Source organism: Phaenicophaeus curvirostris, unplaced genomic scaffold, assembly GCF_032191515.1.
Source record: "Phaenicophaeus curvirostris isolate KB17595 unplaced genomic scaffold, BPBGC_Pcur_1.0 scaffold_122, whole genome shotgun sequence".
NCBI classification, from domain to species: domain Eukaryota; kingdom Metazoa; phylum Chordata; class Aves; order Cuculiformes; family Cuculidae; genus Phaenicophaeus; species Phaenicophaeus curvirostris.
This window is the reverse complement of record NW_027206743.1, coordinates 69,505-89,550: the sequence shown is the minus strand read 5'-3', so window position 1 is coordinate 89,550 and position 20,046 is coordinate 69,505. Positions and strand designations below refer to the sequence as shown.

Genomic DNA, 20,046 nt, shown 5'->3' with positions numbered 1-20,046 from the left:
TCGGTGCTGTCTCTATGGTTGCTCAAGGAGCCATGGGTCCACTCTGGAGGACCCCAGAGCCTGTTGACCGCTCTGGTCTGCCTTCTCCTCCCTGTCTCTATGGTTCTTCAGGCACTTCCGGGCCACTCTGGCTTCTCTTTGTGCTGCATCTTTATGGTTGGTGCCTCTAAGGGGTCCTCCAAGCGAGTCCTCTTGGATTTCCACCTCCAATCCTCATTTTCCTCTTGGATTTCCACCTCCAATCCCGATTTTCCCCCACAAAAAAAGTGAATCCCTTAGGATTTCCACCTACAATCCCGATTTTCCCCCTCAAAAAAGCGAATCCTCTGGGATTTCCACCTCCAATCCCCATTTTCCCCCTCAAAAAAGCAAATCCTCTTGGATTTCCACCTCCAATCCCCATTTTCCCCCACAAAAAAGCAAATCCTCTGGGATTTCCACCTCCAATCCCCGTTTTCCCTCACAAAAAAGCGAATCCTCTTGGATTTCCCCCTCCAATCCCGATTTTCCCCCACAAAAAAGCAAATCCTCTGGGATTTCCACCTCCAATCCCGATTTTCCCTCACAAAAAAGCGAATCCTCTTGGATTTCCACCTCCAATCCCCATTTTCCCTCACAAAAAAGCGAATCCTCTTGGATTTCCCCCTCCAATCCCCATTTTCCCCCACAAAAAAAGCGAATCCTCTGCGATTTCCACCTCCAATCCCCATTTTCCCCCTCAAAAAAGCAAATCCTCTGGGATTTCCACCTCGAATCCTCATTTTCCTCTTGCGTTTCCAGTCCCTCCCGCCCTTTACATCCGGGTCCTCCCTGCCCATAGAGGGCGCGCTTCCCGCCCTTTACATCCGGGTCCTCCCTGCCCATAGAGGGCGCGCATCCCGCCCTTTACATCCGGGTCCTCCCGTCCCATAGAGGGCGCGCTCCCCCTCCTTTTACATCCGGGTCTTCGCGCCGCGCGCGCGCCGAGCTGGGGGGGGGCGGGGAGGAGGAGGAGGCAGCGATGGCGGCTGAGGGAGCGGACGCTCCGAGCAGCCCGAGCCGCGCTGGGGTTGATGAGGGGGCGCTGGAAGCTGGAGGGGACGGAGGGAGTGGAGCCCCCGGTGAGTGTGTGTGTGGGGAGGGGGCGTGAAGTGCGGAGGGGGATTGAGGGGTTGGGGGGGCGGGGGGGTATGTTCTGAGGGGATTTGGGGGGGCACGAGGTGGGGAGGGGGCTTTGGAGGCGAGGAGGGGGGGTGAGGGGATTTGGGGGGGCAGCAGCGGGGTTGTGAGGGGATTTGAGGGGGTTCGAGGTGAGGAGGGGGGTTCTGAGAGTATTGGGGGGTTTGGAGAGGATTTTAGGGGTGACTGAGGGGGCTTGGGGGGGTTCTGAGAGTATTGGGGGGGTTGGAGAGGATTTTAGGGGTGACTGAGGGGGCTTGGGGGGGCTCAGAGTGGGGAGAGGGGGTTTGGGGGGGGTCTGAGAGTATTGGGGGGGATTGGAGAGGATTTTAGGGGTGACTGAGGGGATTGGGGGGGTTCTGAGAGTTTGGGGGGGATTGGAGAGGATTTTAGGGGTGACTGAGGGGTTTGGGGGGGTTCTGAGAGTATTGGGGGGGGTTGGAGAGGATTTTAGGGGTGACTGAGGGGATGGGGGGGGCAAAGGGAAACAAGGAGGAAGAGTGAGATAAGAAGGGGGTCCTGAGGGGATTTTGGGGGGCAGCTAGATGGGGAGGGGGCTGGGGGGGGTCTCTGGGCTTTTGACACGTCCCTGAGGGGCCTTAGGGCTCTTGGGTGTCCCCGAGAGAACCCAAGGATGAGGCCCCCATGGGATATTGGGGGGGACCCTACGGCTTGGGGGGGATGCTAAGGCTTTGAGGGGACCCCAGGGCTTTCGGGGTCCCCCTCTGAGTTAACGCTGCCCCTTCCTGTCCCCCCCCGCCCCCCCCCAGCCGAGCCGCCCCCCCCAGCCCCCAGCCCGGCCACGGAGGAGCCCAGCGCCGCCGCCAGCCCCCCGCCCCCCGCCCCCCAAAGCTTTAACGGCGCCGCCGCTGCCCCCCCGGCCCCCCCCGAGCCCGACGAGGCCCCCCCCGAGGAGCCCCCGCCCCCGCGGGACCCCGAACCCCACCCCGAGGAGCCCCCTCTCGCCTATCCCCCCGACTTCGAGAGGTTCTGGCACGCGGCGCGCGGCAACCCCCACGATTTCACCGCCTGGACCGAGCTCCTGCAGTACGTCGAGCAAGAGGTAATTAAAAACCTTCGTTAAAGCTCGCTGGGCTGGGTAAAATCTGAATTCGAGCTCACCTCTGCCACCCGGCCCCGTTAAAACCTTCGTTAAGGCTCGCTCGGAGACCCCAGCCCTCTTAAATCTTCATTAAAACTTATTCTGAGTCAGCAGCGAAGTTAAAATCATCGTTAAAACCCAGTCCGAGTTGTTGGTTCCTTTAAAATATTAATTAAAACTCGCTCCAAGCCCCTTAAAATCTTCATTATGACTCGCTCTGAACCTCTAACTCTCTTAAACCTTCATTAAAACTCAAACTAAATCAGCGACGAGGTTAGAATCTTAATTAAAAATCACTCCAAGCTCCTTAAAATCTTCATTATGACTGACTCTGAACCTCTAACTCTTAAACTTCCATTAAAACTCAGACTAAATCAGCAACGAGGTTAGAATCTTAATTAAAAATCACTCCAAACCCCTTAAAATCTTCATTATGACTCACTCTGAACCTTCAGCCGTCTTAAACCTCATTAAAGCTCAGACTAAATCAGCAAGGAGGTTAGAATCTTAATTAAAAATCACTCCAAGCCCCCAGCGCCGTTATGGCTTCGTTAAATCTCAGCTTAAGCTACTAGCCCCATTAAAATCTTCGTTAAAACTCATCTTAAGCCGCTAGCTCCGTTAAAAATCTGTGTTAAAATTCAGCCTAAGCTACCGGCCTCGTTAAAATCTTCGTTAAAACCCTAATTAAAACTCACTCTGGCACAAATCACGTGGAATCTGCCACCACCCGGAGCTGCTTTTCTCACATTGGAGGCAATTTTCTAGGTGTAATTATGAAAATTGGGATTGGAGGTGGAAATCCAAGAGGAAAATGAGGATTAGAGCTGGAAGTCCAAGCGATTTTGCATTTTTGGGGGGGAAAATCCGGGCTGGAGGTGGAAATCCAAGAGGAAAACGACCCCCCGGGGCGAAATTGCTCGATTAACTGTTCCGAAACCGCCTTTTTTTGCCCCAGAACCACCTTTTTGCCGCCCGCAAAGCCTTCGACGCCTTCTTCGCCCACTACCCCTACTGCTACGGCTACTGGAAGAAATACGCGGACATGGAGCGGCGCTTCAACTGCGCCCGCGAGACCGAGGAGGTGAGGGGGGCTCCCCGTGCCGCTTTTGGGGCTCCCCATGCCGCTTTTGGGGCTCCCCGGGGGTCTTTTCAGTGCATTTTCCCCCGTTTTCTCCTCTCCTTGATGGATAGAGGACAATTTTCAGGCTCTCTGTGTTGGTTTTGGGGTCCCTGTGCTGGGTTTTGGGGTTCCCCTGCTGGTTTGGGGGTGCCCATCCTTGCTTTTCGCTCAGAGGGGGCTGTTTGGGGGGTCCCCACGCTCGTTTTGATGTCTCCCTGCTGCTTTTTGGGGTGCAATGATGGGTTTTTGGGGTGTCCCTCTCTTCTTTTCTTCCTTTTAGTGGACAGACCGGGCTGGTTTGGGGGTCTCTGTGCTATTTTTGGGGTGTTCCTCCTTGTTTTTTGTTCTTTGATGAGCAAACACGGCTGGTTTGGGGGTCTTCATGCTGTTCTTAGGGGTCTCAGTTCTATTTTGGGGGGGATCCCTGTATGATTCCTGCAGTGACCCCCTCTCTTTTTGGCTCCAAGCTATTTTGGGAGGGTCCTCCCCATTCTCTCCTCCTCGATGAGGCTGTTTTTGGGGGTCCCCACGCTGCTTTTGGGGTGAAACCCGGCCATTTGGGGGCTCTCGGTGCCATTTTGGGGGCTCCTTGCGTCGTTTTTTGAGCTCCCTATTCCGTTTCAGAGTCCCCACCCCAAAACTGTGATTCCCAAACCGCTTCGTGTTGCTTCTGTCTTGTTTCCCTCCCCGCCGGAGCCGTTTCGAGTGGTTTCCTGCCATTTCCGTGTCTCCCGTCCCTTCGGAACGATCGGTGACTCCGGATTTTCCCCCCTCTCGCAGGTTTTTGAGCGAGGGCTCCAGTCCATCCCGCTCAGCATGGATCTCTGGATCCACTACATTTCCTATCTCCAATCCACCCTGGATATGAACGTTCCTGAATCCATCCAGAAAATCCGCGGGTAAGTGCCGTGCGAGGCACCGACCGCCTCCGGAATCGGGGAATTCCGCCTCTATCCCCCTTTTTTCTCTCTCCTCCAGCGTCTTCGAGGCAGCGGTGGCGGCAGCCGGCATGGATTTCCGCTCCGATAAGCTGTGGGAGCTCTACGTGGAGTGGGAACGGGAGCAGGGAAACCTGCGTGGGATCACCGGGATCTACGACCGCGTCCTTTCCATGCCCACCCAGCTCTACAGCCACCACTGGGAGAAGTAGGTGCCGTTCCCGCTCGGAAAACGCTCCGCGGTGAGGAAATTCCGTACGGGAAACACCACGGTGGGGAAATACTTGCTGGGAAAACGATAGCTGCGGGAGTCAAATGTCCTGGAGGGAAAATATCGCAGTGGAAAAGGGCCAACGCGGTGAAATCTACGTGTGGAAAATGCCTGGATGGCAAACTATTCGTATGGAAAATAGCCTTCGCGGGGAAAATATTCCTTGTGGGAAGAATCCGTGATGGTGAAACATCCTGCGGGCAAAAATCCCTGCGGAAAATAGCTGTGGGGGGGAAATCTGGATGCAGAAAATACCCAGGATGGTGAATATCCGTATGGAAAAGGCCCGTGGCAGTGAAATATCCCCCCAGAAAACCCCCCGGCAGCTTCCTGCTTTGTGCTGGGGAGAATTCCCGCCCCGAATCCTCAGAATTCCGTGTTCCGGGAGCGGCGTCCGCGGCGTCCGCTCCCCCTCGCATCCTCCTTTTCCCCCCAGGTTCAAGGAGCACGTCCTGCACCACCCCCCGAAGGACATTTTATCCCCGGAAGAGCTCGTCTGGGTCCAATCCAAACTGGCCGCCGATCCCGTCGTTCCGAAGCCTCCGGAGCCGGAGGGGACGGAAGCGCCGCCGGGAGAGGATCTTCCGCCCGGAGTGGAGGGGAAAGGGGGAGCAGCCGACGCTCAGGTGGGCACCCGCAGCGGGTTCCCGGGGGGGAATCTTTGTGGATCCATCCCTGAAAACCTCCATCCCCCCCAAAAATCCATCCCCAGAACCACCCCCATCCCCCAAACCCCCTCGTTCCCGCAAAAAGAACCCTCAATCCGGAACATCCCCGCGTTCAACCCCCCTCCGCATCCCAGAAACCTCCTCCTGCCCTCAAACTCCTCGCCGCTTCCAAAGAAAACGCATCCCAAAAAAACCATCCCCCAGACACACACAAACTCGCGCGCTGCATCCCTAAAAAAACCCCCAATCCCCAGGAAAACCCTCATCCCAAGCCCCCCAGCTCCCCAAAACCGCCATCCTAAACCCTTTCCTGACCAAAAAAACCCATTCCCAAAAAAAAAAGCTTATTCCGAAGAAAACTCCCCCCATCCTAAAAGGGCCCCAGGTCCTGAGGGGAGGGAAATCTTTGTGGCTCTCCCCCTCTTTGCCGCCCTCATCCCGTTGCATTCCCAGGAGGATTTGGACCAGGAGAAAATCCGGGAGCTGGTGATTTCCATGCGGCAACAGATCTACGCTCAAAACGAGGCCGAAGTCAGCAAACGCTGGAATTTCGAGGACGGGGTACGGAACGGGGGATTGGAACCCCCCCTGGCATGGTGAACGGAACCAGCCCCCCCATAACACCCTCGCTCCCTTTGCTCCCGGCAGATCAAACGTCCCTATTTCCACGTGAAGCCGCTGGAGAGGGCGCAGCTGCGGAATTGGCGCGATTATTTGGATTTCGAGATGGCCGCCGGCTCGCACGAGCGAACCATCGTCCTCTTCGAGCGCTGCGTCATCGCCTGCGCCCTCTACGAGGAATTCTGGATCAAGGTGAGGCCGCTGCTAGGCCGGAAAACACCCTCCTTTTCCTGCAGCTGGATCCCATCGCCCCCATCCCAAAAAAAAACCCCTTTTCCCCGCAGAAAACGCCCTTTTCCCCGCAGAAAACCCCCTTTTCCCCAAAAAAACCCATTCCATAAAAGATCTCATTGCAGAAAGACCCACCCCCCAAAAAAATCCTCATTCAAGAAAAACCACCTCCGTTCCAGAAAAAATACCTTATTCCTCCCCAAAAAATCCTTAAAAATACCCATTTCCCAAGAAAATATCCAAAAAAAATCTCTTCTATCCCAACAAGAACAACCGCGTTCTCCCAAAAACACCCCCTCCCCAAAAAAAAGTTTCCAAAAACATCCCCATTCCCTAAAAATGTAACTATCCCCTAAAAACATCCCCGTTTCCCACCAAAAAAACACCCCATTTCCCCAAAATCGATCAGAAAAGACCCCCCCATCCCCGGAAAATCACCCCAATTCAAAAAAAAAACCCAATTCCAAGCCCCCATCCCTCAAAAACCCAAATGCAACTAAAAAACACCTGCTTCTACTCTCCCAAAATCCCCAAAACCCCATTGCTACCTCCCAAAATCCACTTCTACCCCCAGAAGAAACACTTCACCTCCCCAAAATCCCACTTCTGCTCCCCAATAACACCACTTCCACCCCCAAAAATCTTCAAACCCCACGTCTACCCCTCAAAAAATCCCCCCTAACGCTTCTACCTTCCGAAAAGCCCTAAAAATCTATCCTAGCTCCTCAAAAAAACTTCTGCTTTTCTGAAATCCCTAAAAAACAACTTCTACCCCCAAAAAACCCCACTTCTACTCCCCGAAAATCCCCAAAACCCCACTTCTACCCCCTAAAAAATTCCCCCAAAACACTTCTACCTTCCATAAAGCCTTAAAAAATTATCCTAGCCCCCAAAAAAACACTTCTGCTCCCCCCAAATCCCAAAAACCTCACTTCTACCCCCCAAAACCCCACTTCTACCCCCAAAAACCCACTTTAACCCCCCAAAAAAATCCCCCCAAAATGCTTCTACCTTTTGTAAAGCCCTAAAAAATTACCCTAGCCCCCCAAAAACCACTTCTGCTCCCCCCAAATCCCAAAAAACTCACTTCTACCCCCCAAAAAACCCCTTTTACCCCCAAAACCCCACTTTAACCCCCCAAAAATCCCCCCAAAACGCTTCTACCTTCCATAAAGCCCTAAAAAACTATCCTAGCCCCACAAAACCCACTTCTGCTCCCCCCAAATCCCAAAGAACTCACTTCTACCCCCCAAAAACCCACTTCTACCTCCAAAGACCCACTTTAACCCCCCCAAAAAATCCCCCAAAACACTTCTACCTTCCGAAAAGCCCTAAAAAACTATCCTAGCCCCCCAAAAACCACTTGTGCTCCCCCCAATCCCTAAAAAACGACTTCTACCCCTGAAAAACCCACTTCTACCCCCAAAACCCCACTTTAACCCCCCCGAATAATCCCCCCAAAACACTTCTGCCTTCTGAAAAGCCCTAAAAAACTATCCTAGCCCCCCAAAAACCACTTCTGCTCCCCTCAAATCCCCAAAAAACGACTTCTGCCCCCCAAAAAACCTCTTCTACCCCCCAAAGCTCCCCGCCGCCCCCTCCAGCTGCTCCGAGGGGCCCGAACGCGGGGGCCGAGGGCTCCCTGCCCCCCGAATCCTCTCTGTCCAAGGTGAGGGGGGGGCTTTTTGCCCCCCTCCCCGTGCCAGCGTTTAAGTTTTTTCTCTTTTCCCTGTTTTTTGAAATCCCGCTCCTGTTTTTTACCGCCCGCCGCTCCTCCCCTTAAGATCCCGCCGGAGTTTCGGAAGCGAGGGGGCTTAACGTGAGTGCCCCCCTCCCGCTCCAGCGCGTCCCCCCGAAACGGGCAGGACAAGGGGGACCTTCTTATCACCCCCTCTCTTTTTTTTTTTTTGCCTTTTTTTTTTTTCCCCTCTTTTCTAGTACACAAAATACTTGGAAAACCACACGGTGACCGGAGCCCGGAGCGTTTTCCAGCGGGCGTGCGGCTACCACCTCCCTCGCAAACCCAACATCCACCTCCTCTGGGCGGCCTTTGAGGAGAAACAGGGTGAGGAGGGGATCAAGCGGGGGGAAAAAATCCAAAATCGGGGTGGAGGGGGCGGCGTGTGGAAAAACGTGGATGGATTGGAGCGGGGAGGCTGCTTCTCACCCCCAAATAGGCCTTTGTTTAACTGGAATCGCATCTGTCGCCCTCAAAATGGTCATTTCTAGGTCACGATGGCACGTTTTTACCTCATCGTGCTCCTTATTTTGCCTGAAATTACACATTTTGCCTCATAATACTCTTTGTTTTGCCTGAAATTACACATTTTTACCTCATAATGCTTCTTATTTTACCTGAAATGACACATTTTGCCTCATAATGCTCTTCATTTTGCCTGAAATTACACATTTTACCTCATAATGCTCTTTATTTTGCCTGAAATTACACATTTTACCTCATAATGCTCTTTATTTTGCCTGAAATTACTCATTTTGCCTCAAAATGCTCTTCATTTTGCCTGAAATTACACATTTTGCCTCATAATGCTCTTTATTTTGCCTGAAATTACACATTTTGCCTCATAATGCTCTTCATTTTGCCTGAAATTACACATTTTGCCTCATAATGCTCTTTATTTTGCCTGAAATTACGCATTTCGCCTCATAATGCTCTTCATTTTGCCTGAAATTACACATTTTGCCTCATAACGCTCTTTATTTTGCCTGAAATTACACATTTTGCCTCATAATGCTCTTTATTTTGACTGAAATTACACATTTTGCCTCATAATGCTCTTTATTTTACCTGAAATTACACATTTCGCCTCATAACGCTCTTTATTTTGCTTGAAATTACACATTTTTACCTCAAAATGCTCCATTTCTAGGCGGAGATGACACATTTCACCCTAAAATGCATTTTTTTGGCCTACATTGACACATTTTTCCCCCAAAATACTCTTTTTTTTGGGCTGAGACAGCACCCGTCACCCCAGAATGATCCTTTTTTTGACTGATTGCCCCGAAAACGTTTATTTTAAGGCTGAAACGGCACATTTTTCCCTCGTAACGCTCTTTGTTTTGTCTGAAATTACAGGTTTCACCTCAAAATGCTCCATTTTTAAGCTGCGGTGCCACATTTTGCGCCCAAATGTTCATTTTTGGGGCACGGGGGCTGCGTTTCACCCCTAAATGCTCCTTTTGGGGGGCTGAGATGCCACGTTTCACCCCAAAACGTGTTGGTTTTGGGGGCGGGGGAGGCCTTTTTTCCCTCCAGGCTTCCCTGGGAACCCCAAACCACCCCAGGAACCCCCCACAGCCACCCTGAGGAACCTTTTAATCACCCCAGGGACCCCCAAACCACCTCAAGGACCCCTCAAATCACCCCAAGGACACCCGTAACCCCCCTGAGGAACCTTTTAATGACCCCAGGGACCCCCAAACCACCTCAAGGACCCCCCAAACCACCCCAAGGACACCCATAACCCCCCTGAGGTCCCTTTTAATGACCCCAGGGACCCCCAAATCACCATAAGGACCCCTCAAACCACCCTGAGGACTCTAATAACCACCCAGGGACCCCCCAAACCACCCTGAGGACACCCATAACCCCCCTGAGGTCCCTTTTAATGACCCCAGGGACCCCCAAACCACCTCAAGGACCCCTCAAATCACCCCAAGGACACCCGTAACCCCCCCTGAGGAACCTTTTAATGACCCCAGGGGCCCCCAAACCACCACGAGGACCCCCCAAACCACCCTGAGGACACCCATAACCCCCCTGAGGTCCCTTTTAATGACCCCAGGGACCCCCAAACCACCTCAAGGGCCCCTCAAACCACCCCAGGGACACTCATAACCCCCCTGAGGACCCTAATAACCACCCCAGGGGCCCCCAAACCACCCCGAGGACCCCTCAACCCTTCCCCCTCTCCCTGCAGGGAACCTGGACGAAGCGCGCCGGATCCTCCGCTGCTTCGAGGAGGTGATGCCGGGCTTGGCCATGGTGCGGTTACGCCGCGTGAGCCTCGAGCGGCGTCAGGGGAACCTGGAGGAGGCCGAGGCCTTGCTCTTGGAGGCCATGAGGGCCAACGAGGGGCTGCCGCTCGCCTCCTTCTACGCCGTCAAACTGGCCCGGCAAGCCTGCAAGGTGCAGAAAAACCTCGGCAAAGCCCGCAAGGTGCTGGTGGAAGCCCTCGAGAAGGATCCGGTGAGGCCCCAAAATCCCACTGATGAGCACGGGACGGGGAAGGGACCCCCGAGGGGTGGATCGCCTTGAGGGCAAAGGGGGTTCCGGCTCCTGAATTGCACCCACGTGGGGCTGGAGGGGTCAGCGTTGGGCTGTGCGGACCCCAAACACCTTTTTGGGGACCCCCATGCCCTTTTTAGGGACCTCAGATGCATTTAAGGGACTCCTACACCATTTTTAGGGACCCCAGATGCCTTTAAGGGACTTTTTAGGGACCCCAGATGCCTTTAAGGGACCCCCACAGCCTTTTTAGGGACCCCAGATGCCTTTAAGGGACCCCCACAGCCTTTTTAGGGACCCCAGATGCCTTTAAGGGACCCCCACACCCTTTTTAGGGACCCCAGATGCCTTTAAGGGACTCCTACACCTTTTTTAGGGACCCCAGATGCCTTTAAGGGACCCCCACACCCTTTTTAGGGACCCCAGATGCCTTTAAAGGGATCCCCACACCCTTTTTAGGGACCTCAGATGCCTTTAAGGGACCCATAGACAGTTTTAGAGACCCCCAAACCCCTTTTTGAGTCCTCAAAAACCGGTTTTGGGGCTCCTAAGCCCAATTTGGGGACCCCTGAAACCTTTCTGGGGACCCCCAGGCCACTTTTGAGACCCAAGACCCCATTTAGGAACACCCACACCTCTTTTGGGGACCTCCAAGCTGTATTTGGGGACCCCAGACCCCACTGGGGAACCCATAACCTCATGAAGGAGCTCCCCAAAACCCCTTGAGGACCCTAGAAACCCTTCTAGGATCCCATAACCTCACAAGGGAGATCCCAAAAGCCCTTCTAGGACCCCATAACCTCACAAGGGAGCTCCCCAAAACCCCTTGGAGGCCCCATCACCTCCTGAGGGAGCTCCCCAAAACCCTTCAAGGACCCCAAAAACCCTTCTAGGATTCCATAAACTCACGACAGAGCTCCCCAAAATCCTTTGAGGACCCCAAAAACCCTTCTAGGATCCCGTAACCTCACAAGGGAGCTCCACAGAACCCTTTGAGGACCCCAAAAACCCTTCTAGGATCCCATAACCTCACAAGGGAGCACCCCAAAACCCTTTGAGGACCCCAAAAACCCTTCTAGGATCCCAAAACACTTTGAGGATCCCATAAACTCACAAGGGAGCTCCCCAAAACCTCTTGGAGGCCCCATCAACTCCTGAGGGAGCTCCCCAAAACCCTTCGAGGACCTCAAAAACCCTTCTAGGATCCCATAACCTCACAAGGGAGCTCCCCAAAACCCTTTGAGGATCCCAAAAACCCTTGTAGGACCCCATAACCTCACAAGGGAGCTCCCCAAAACCTCTTGAGGACCCCAAAAACCCTTCTAGGATTCCATAACCTCACAAGGGAGCTCCCCAAAAACCCTTCTAGGATCCCAAAACACTTTGAGGATCCCATAACCTCACAAGGGAGCTCCACAAAACCCCTTGGAGACCCCATCAAGTCCTGAGGGAGCTCCCCAAAACCCTTCGAGGACCCCCAAAACCCTTCTAGGATCCCAAAACACTTTGAGGATCCCATAAACTCACAAGGGAGCTCCCCAAAACCTCTTGGAGGCCCCATCAACTCCTGAGGGAGCTCCCCAAAACCCTTCGAGGACCTCAAAAACCCTTCTAGGATCCCATAACCTCACAAGGGAGCTCCCCAAAACCCTTTGAGGATCCCAAAAACCCTTGTAGGACCCCATAACCTCACAAGGGAGCTCCCCAAAACCTCTTGAGGACCCCAAAAACCCTTCTAGGATCCCATAACCTCACAAGGGAGCTCCCTGAAACCCTTCTAGGATCCCAAAACACTTTGAGGATCCCATAACCTCACAAGGGAACTCCCCAAAACCCCTTGGAGACCCCATCAAGTCCTGAGGGAGCTCCCCAAAACCCTTCGAGGACCCCCAAAACCCTTCTAGGAGCCCCTAACCTCTCTCGGGGGGCCCCGCAATCCCCTGACGCGAGGCGGCCTTTGGCCCAGGACAACGCCCGGCTCCACGCCAACCTCCTGGAGATGGAATTCGGCGCCGACGTGCGGCAGAACGAAGGGAACACGCTGCGGTGCTTCGAGCGGGCCCTTCGCAGCCCCCTCCCCGACGAAGCCAAACTCGTCTTCTCCCAGCGCCGCGTCGAGTTCCTCGAGGATTTCGGCTCCAACATCCACAGGTTTTTGGGGGGGGCGGGGGGGAGCAGGGGAGGGGGTTAAACACCTCGAAATAAGGGTTGGGGGGGTCCCCAAAAGGGCTGGGGCCCCCCCTTGAGCGCTGCCTGCTTCCCCCCAGCCTGCTCACGGCCTACGACGAGCACCAGCGGATCCTCAAGCAGCACGCGGCGCGCAAGAGGGCGCCTGAAAACGGGTCAGGGACCTTTTCTGCCCCAAATTCCCCCCTTTCCGCACCCAAGTCCCCCCCTTCTGCCCTCAATTCTCACTTTTTGCCCCCAATTCCCCCCTTTCTGCCCTCAATTCTCACTTTTTGCCCCCAATTCCCCCCTTTCTGCCCTCAATTCTCACTTTTTGCCCCCAATTCCCCCCTTTCTGCCCTCAATTCTCACTTTTTGCCCCCAAGTCCCCCCTTTCTGTCCCCAATTCCCCCCTTTTTGCCCCCAAGTCCCCCCTCTCTGCCCTCAGTTCCCCCTTTCTCCCCCCAATTCCTACTTTTTGCCCCCAATTTCCCCCTTTTTGCCCCCAATTCTCCCAAATTCCCCGTCTCCCCTCCCTCTTTTGCCCATTTTATCTCAATTTTTCCCCTTTATCCCCCAGTTTCATCCAGTTTATTCCAGTTTTTCCCCCTTTATTCTGATTTTCCCCTTTTATCCCCTGGATTTCTCTCTTTTCTCCCCCTTACTTCCCTTTATCTCCCAATTTTTCTCCTTTATTCCCAATTTTCTCGCCTTCATCCTCCTATTTTGCCCCTTTATCCCCAAGTTCCTCCTCTTTTATGGTCTGTTTTCTACTCTTTCATCTCCTAATTTCTGCTTTTATGACCCAAATATCCCAGTTTCCCCCCCTTTCCCCCTCAATATCTCCCTTTTCCCCCCAGTTTTCCAACTGGTCCCCATTTTCTCCCGAGTTTAATATTCCCCCTCCACTTCCTTCCCCAAAAATCTCCCCATTTCCCTCCAATTTACACCAAATTCCCTCCAACTTCCCATTTCTGTTACAATTTCTCCACAAATATTACCATTTCTCCCCCATTTCACCCCAAATTCCCTCTCAATGTCCACATTTCTCCCCAATTTGACCTCAAATTCCCTCTCAACATCCCTATTTCTCCCCCATTTCACCCCAAATTCCCTCTCGACGTCCCTATTTCTCCCCAATTTCACCCCAAATTCCCTCTCAACATCCACATTTCACCCCAAATTCCCTCTCAATGTCTATTTCTCCCCCATTTCACCCCAAATTCCCTCTCAACATCCCTATTTCTCCCCCATTTCACCCCAAATTCCCTCTCAACATCCCTATTTCTCCCCAATTTCACCCCAAATTCCCTCTCAATGTCCACACTTCACCCCAAATTCCCTCTCAACATCCACATTTCACCCCAAATTCCCTCTCAATGTCTGTTTCTCCCCCATTTCACCCCAAATTCCCTCTAAACATCCATTTCTCCCCAATTTCACCCCAAATTCCCTTTCAACATCCACATTTCTCCCCAATTTGACCTCAAATTCCCTCTCAACGTCCCTATTTCTCCCCAATTTCACCCCAAATTCCCTCTCGACATCCCTATTTCTCCCCAATTTCACCCCAAATTCCCTCTAAACGTCCATTTCTCCCCAATTTCACCCCAGATTCCCTCTCAACGTCCACATTTCACCCCGATTTCACCCCAGATTCCCTCTCAACGTCCACATTTCACCCCAAATTCCCTCTCAGCATCCCTATTTCTCCCCAATTTCACCCCAAATTCCCTCTCAATGTCCACACTTCACCCCAAATTCCCTCTCAACATCCACATTTCACCCCAAATTCCCTCTCAACATCCCTATTTCTCCCCAATTTCACCCCAAATTCCCTCTCAATGTCCACACTTCACCCCAAATTCCCTCTCAACATCCACATTTCACCCCAAATTCCCTCTCAACATCCCTATTTCTCCCCAATTTCACCCCAAATTCCCTCTCAATGTCCACACTTCACCCCAAATTCCCTCTCAACATCCACATTTCACCCCAAATTCCCTCTCAACATCCCTATTTCTCCCCAATTTCACCCCAAATTCCCTCTCAATGTCCACACTTCACCCCAAATTCCCTCTCAACATCCACATTTCACCCCAAATTCCCTCTCAACATCCCTATTTCTCCCCAATTTCACCCCAAATTCCCTCTCAATGTCCACACTTCACCCCAAATTCCCTCTCAACATCCACATTTCACCCCAAATTCCCTCTCAACATCCCTATTTCTCCCCCATTTCACCCCAAATTCCCTCTCAACATCCCTATTTCTCCCCAATTTCACCCCAAATTCCCTCTCAATGTCCACACTTCACCCCAAATTCCCTCTCAACATCCACATTTCACCCCAAATTCCCTCTCGATGTCCCTATTTCTCCCCAATTTCACCCCAAATTCCCTCTCAACATCCCTATTTCTCCCCCATTTCACCCCAAATTCCCTCTCGACGTCCCTATTTCTCCCCAATTTCACCCCAAATTCCCTCTCAACATCCACATTTCACCCCAAATTCCCTCTCAATGTCTATTTCTCCCCCATTTCACCCCAAATTCCCTCTCAACATCCCTATTTCTCCCCAATTTCACACCGAATTCCCTCTCAACATCCCTATTTCTCCCCAATTTCACCCCAAATTCCCTCTCAATGTCCACACTTCACCCCAAATTCCCTCTCAACATCCACATTTCACCCCAAATTCCCTCTCAATGTCTGTTTCTCCCCCATTTCACCCCAAATTCCCTCTCAACATCCCTATTTCTCCCCAATTTCACCCCAAATTCCCTCTCAACATCCACATTTCACCCCAAATTCCCTCTCAATGTCTGTTTCTCCCCCATTTCACCCCAAATTCCCTCTCAACATCCCTATTTCTCCCCAATTTCACCCCGAATTCCCTCTAAACATCCATTTCTCCCCAATTTCACCCCAAATTCCCTTTCAACATCCACATTTCTCCCCAATTTGACCTCAAATTCCCTCTCAACGTCCCTATTTCTCCCCAATTTCACCCCAAATTCCCTCTCAGCATCCCTATTTCTCCCCCATTTCACCCCAAATTCCCTCTCAACAGCCCTCTTTCTCCCCAATTTCACCCCAAATTCCCTCTCAACGTCCACACTTCACCCCAAATTCCCTCTCAACATCCACATTTCACCCCAAATTCCCTCTCAATGTCTGTTTCTCCCCCATTTCACCCCAAATTCCCTCTCAACATCCCTATTTCTCCCCCATTTCACCCCAAATTCCCTCTCAACATCCCTATTTCTCCCCAATTTCACTCCAAATTCCCTCTCGACATCCCTCTTTCTCCCCAGTTTCACCCCAAATTCCCTCTCAACGTCCCTATTTCTCCCCCATTTCCCCCTTCCCCCCCCATTTCCCTCCAGTTCCTCCCCATTTTCCCGTTTCCCTCCTCATTTTCCCCCCATTTCCCCGATTTCTCTCCCTATTCCTGCTGAATTCCCTCCACGAAATCCCCCGTTTCCCCTCAATTTCCCCCTTTTCCCTCCCCCAGCTCCGACGAGCCCGACGACAAGCGCCTGCGCCCGGACGAGGCGGCCGCGCTCCTGGGCCCCCTCAACTTCTCGTCCTCGGGGGGCGACGTGGCCTCCAGCCCCTACAGCTACTGGTACCAGGTGAGGGGGGTTACTGGGAGGCACTGGGAGGCACTGGGGGGGCCGGGGCCGCCCTCACAGCCCCCCCTTTTGCCCCTCCCAGCAAGGCTACGGCGCCTACGGATACCAGAGCTCCTGGAACTACAACCAGTACTACTCGCAGAGCTGAGCCCGGCACCCCCCGAACCCCCTTTTTTTTTTTTACACCCCAAAACCCCATCTCTGTACATTTTTGGCCCCCCCCCCCCCCGGCGTGGCGGGGGATGTAAATAAACGAGGAGGCAGCGCTCGCAGCGTTTATCGGGGTTCAGGGGGCTCTTCCAGGGAAGAGGGGGGTCACGACAGGTCGGGGGGGCTGGTTTGGGGCTCCCCCTCCTCAGGGAAGCACGTTCAGGTTTGGTTTTGAGGCGCATCTGGGGCATAAGAAAGGGTTTGAGTCCGTTTTGGGGGTTCCCTACAGCTTCTGAGAGGGATTCGAGTCCATTTTGGGGTTCCCCACTGCTTCTGAGAGGGGTTCGAGTCCATTTTGGGGCTCCCTACTGCTTCTGAGAGGGGTTCGAGTCCATTTTGGGGCTCCCTACTGCTTCTGAGAGGGGTTCGAGTCCATTTTGGGGGTTCCCCACTGCTTCTGAGAGGGGTTCGAGTCCATTTTGGGGGTTCCCCACTGCTTCTGAGAGGGGTTCGAGTCCATTTTGGGGGTTCCCCACTGCTTCTGAGAGGGGTTCGAGTCCATTTTGGGGTTCACTACAACTTCTGAGGGGATTTTTTAATCCATTTTGGGGGTTCCCTCGCGTTTACATCCAGTTCTGGGGTGCATCTTCCACCTCAGAGGGGGCTCGGCTCCCATTTTGGGGGGGAGCTGTAATTCTGGGGCTCCCCCAGCCCCGTTTTGGGGTGCCCCCCTCCATTTTTGGGGTGCTAGAAGCCCTTCTGCAGCAACCACGCACGCAGCTGGGCCCCGCAGTGGCCCCGCAGCAGCAGGGACCCCGTCACCTCGTTCACCTGCACGTCCTGCACCCCCAAATCTGCTCGCAGGTCCCGCTCCAGCGCCTGGGGCAGGGGGGGAGAAAAAAGGAGGGGGGTCCTGAGCACCCCAAAACCCCTGCACCCCCAAATCCACCCCTTGAACCCCCAAATCTGCCCCCCGAGACCCACAGATCCCCCTCCAGGCACCGCATCGCCATCAGGTGCCCCCCAAATCTGCCCCCCCCAGTACCCCCAGCCCCTCCTTGTACCCCAAAACCCCCCCTGCACCCCAAATTCCTGCCCCACACCCCTGAATTCCCCCCCGTACCCCAAATTCATGCCCTGTACCCTTCAAATTCCCCCCTGCACCCCAAATTCCTGCCCCGCACCCCAAATTCCCCCCCTCCAGGCACCGCATCTCCATCAGGTGCCCCCCCAATCTGACCCCCGGCCCCTCCTTGTACCCCAAAACCCCCATGTACCCCTAAATTCCCCCCTTGTACCCCAATTTCACCCTTCCCTGTACCCACAGATCCTCCTCCAGGCACTGCATCTCCATCAGATGCCCCCCCAATCTGCCCCCTCAGTACCCCCAGCCCCTCCTTGTACCCCAAAATCTCCCCTGCACCCCAAATTCCCCCCCTCCAGGCACCACATCTCCACCAGGTGCCCCCCAAATCTGCCCCCCCCAGTACCCCCAGCCCCTCCTTGTACCCCAAAACCCCCCCTGCACCCCAAATTCCTGCCCTGCACCCCCAAATTCCCACCTGTACCCCAGTTGCCACCTTTCCCTGTACCCACAGATCCCCCTCCAGGCACCGCATCTCCACCAGGTGTCCCCCAAATCTGCCCCCCCCCCCGGTACCCCCAGCCCCTCCTTGTACCCCAAACCCCCCTGCACCCCAAATTCCTGCCCCGCACCCCTAAATTCCCCCCTGCACCCCAAATTCCCCCCCTCCAGGTACCGCATTTCCATCAGGTGCCCCCCAAATCTGCCCCCCCCAGTACCCCCAGCCCTTCCTTGTACCCCAAAACCCCCCCTGCACCCCAAATTCCCCCCCTGTACCCACAGATCCCCCTCCAGGCACCGCATCTCCATCAGGTGCCCCCCAAATCCACCCCCCCAGTACCCCCAGCCCCTCCTTGTACCCCAACCCCCCCCTGCACCCCAAATTCCTGCCCCACACCCCCAAATCCCCCGTACCCACAGGTCCCCCTGGAGGCGCCGCAGCTGGGTGAGGCGCCGGTTGCCCTTGGCCAGGCGCTCGTAGACGGGGAGGTTGTGGTGCCGCGAGCGCCCCACGAAGTACGGCAGCGCCGGGGGGGCCTCTGGGGGGGTGCCCCAACAATTAACACCACCCCCCACAAGTCATTAACACCCTCATTAACCGCCCCTCCTCAATTCCCCCTTTAGCAGTTAAAAAAAGCCTCGATTAGGAGTCAAAACCTGGTTCTTCCTGAAATAAACACATCCCTTGCTGCCCCCCCCCAGTAAATAGTAATTATCTTGGGGTAATTAGTACCCCTACAGCATAATTAGTTCTTCCACTAAGAAATTAACCCACTCTGAGACTAATGATCTCTATTAATTCCCCCCCCAAAAAAAAAGGTAAACGAACTTCCCTGCTGAGAGGAAAAACCACTGGGATTTCTCCAGGGATATTTGCCTTGTTGCCCCTCCCTTGGAGTAATTAACCCCCCCTTGGAGTAATTAATCCCCCCATGGAGTAATTAATCCCCCCATGGAGTAATTAAACCCCCTTTGATTAATGATTACCTGTTAATTACCTAATTACCCCCATTAATTACTGCTCTGGGGGAAAATAACCCCCTAGTCCCACCCCATCAGAGTAAATACTCCTCCATAGGTTCCCTTGTGGGGCTAATTACCCCCATTAATTATTTGTGGGGCTAATTACCTTCTAACTGCCCCTATAAATTATCTCTAAGGCTAAGTACTCTCACCTAGATCTCTCCCCTAATTAATTGCCCCCATTAATTCCCCCTTCAAGGCTAAATACCCCCCCATAACTTCCCTCCCCCACAGGACTTTCTCTAAGGGGGCTAATTACCTCCCCCCGCCCGCACTAATTACCCCGTTAATTGCCCCGCTGACCTGCGGGGGGGCTCCAGCCGGAGGGGGTGGGGTATTTGGGGTGCGGGGGGGGCTCAGGAATACGGCTCGGGGGCAGCAGCCGCTCCACGAAGGCGAATTCCGCGCTCGATTCCTGGGGGGGTGTGAAGGGGGGCTCGGGGGGGGCCCCCGGGGGGGTCTGCGAGGAGGAGACGGGGGACAAAGAGTGACCCCCCATAAGATCCCTCCCCCCCTTTCTGCCCCCTACCCCCCTTTCTGCCCCTTATTCCCCCCCTCCGCCCCCTCTTCTGCTCCCTAACCCCCCCTTTCTGCCCTTCTACCCCCCCTTTCTGCCCCTCCGCCCCCCCTTTCTGCCGCTTATTCCCCCCTTTCTGCCGCTTATTCCCCTCTTCTGCCCCTTATTCCCCCCTTCTGCCCCTCCGCCCCCCCTTCCTGCCCCTCTACCCCCCTTCTGCCCCCCTACCCCCCCTTTCTGCCCCCTACCCCCCTTTCTGCCCTTCCACCCCTCTTTCTGCTCCTCTAACCCCACTTTCTGCCCCTCAACCCCCCCTTCTGCCCCCCAACCCCCTTTCTGCCCCTCCGCCCCCCCTTCTGCCCCTTATTCCCCCCCTTCTGCCCCTTATTCCCCCTCTTCTGCCCCTTATTCCCCCTTTCTGCCCCCTCCACCCCCCCTTTCTGCCCCTCCGCCTCCCCTCCCCACACTCCCAGGGCCCTACCTGCACCCCTCTGCTCCCCATCGCCCGGCTCAACTCCCTCCACCTCCGCCCCAGCGCCGCCATCGCCGCCATCTTGGCTCCTCCTCTTCCTCCTCCCCCCTTCCCGCCTCGCGCGGGTGACGTCAC

General features: G+C 54.3%; 2 protein-coding genes across 4 annotated transcripts; one reads left to right on the top strand and one right to left on the bottom strand.

The window, feature by feature from the left end:
* The first annotated feature begins 985 nt into the window (after positions 1-985).
* Positions 986-16,441, top strand: LOC138734603 (pre-mRNA-processing factor 39-like). The gene is made up of 14 exons (XM_069882349.1): positions 986-1,100; positions 1,929-2,221; positions 3,219-3,344; positions 4,164-4,282; positions 4,362-4,529; positions 5,029-5,218; positions 5,714-5,821; positions 5,909-6,073; positions 8,051-8,177; positions 10,054-10,322; positions 12,328-12,512; positions 12,629-12,703; positions 16,044-16,164; positions 16,247-16,441. Exons 1-14 carry the CDS (start codon positions 1,001-1,003, stop codon positions 16,310-16,312), a joined length of 2,112 nt encoding a protein of 703 aa, XP_069738450.1. The 5' UTR covers positions 986-1,000; the 3' UTR covers positions 16,313-16,441.
* MRPL49 (mitochondrial ribosomal protein L49) lies at positions 16,426-20,004 on the bottom strand. Of its 3 annotated transcripts, none has more exons than XM_069882350.1 (4): positions 19,921-20,004; positions 19,226-19,382; positions 18,314-18,438; positions 16,426-17,193 (listed from the first exon to the last, which is right to left on the bottom strand). In XM_069882350.1, the coding sequence occupies exons 1-4, from the start codon at positions 19,990-19,992 to the stop codon at positions 17,062-17,064; spliced, it is 486 nt and encodes a 161-aa protein (XP_069738451.1). In that variant the 5' UTR covers positions 19,993-20,004; the 3' UTR covers positions 16,426-17,061. The 3 variants fall into 3 exon arrangements, with proteins under 3 accessions (XP_069738451.1, XP_069738453.1, XP_069738452.1); XM_069882352.1 differs by having other exon boundaries at positions 18,318-18,438; XM_069882351.1 differs by having other exon boundaries at positions 19,226-19,337.
* Positions 20,005-20,046: the final 42 nt, after the last annotated feature.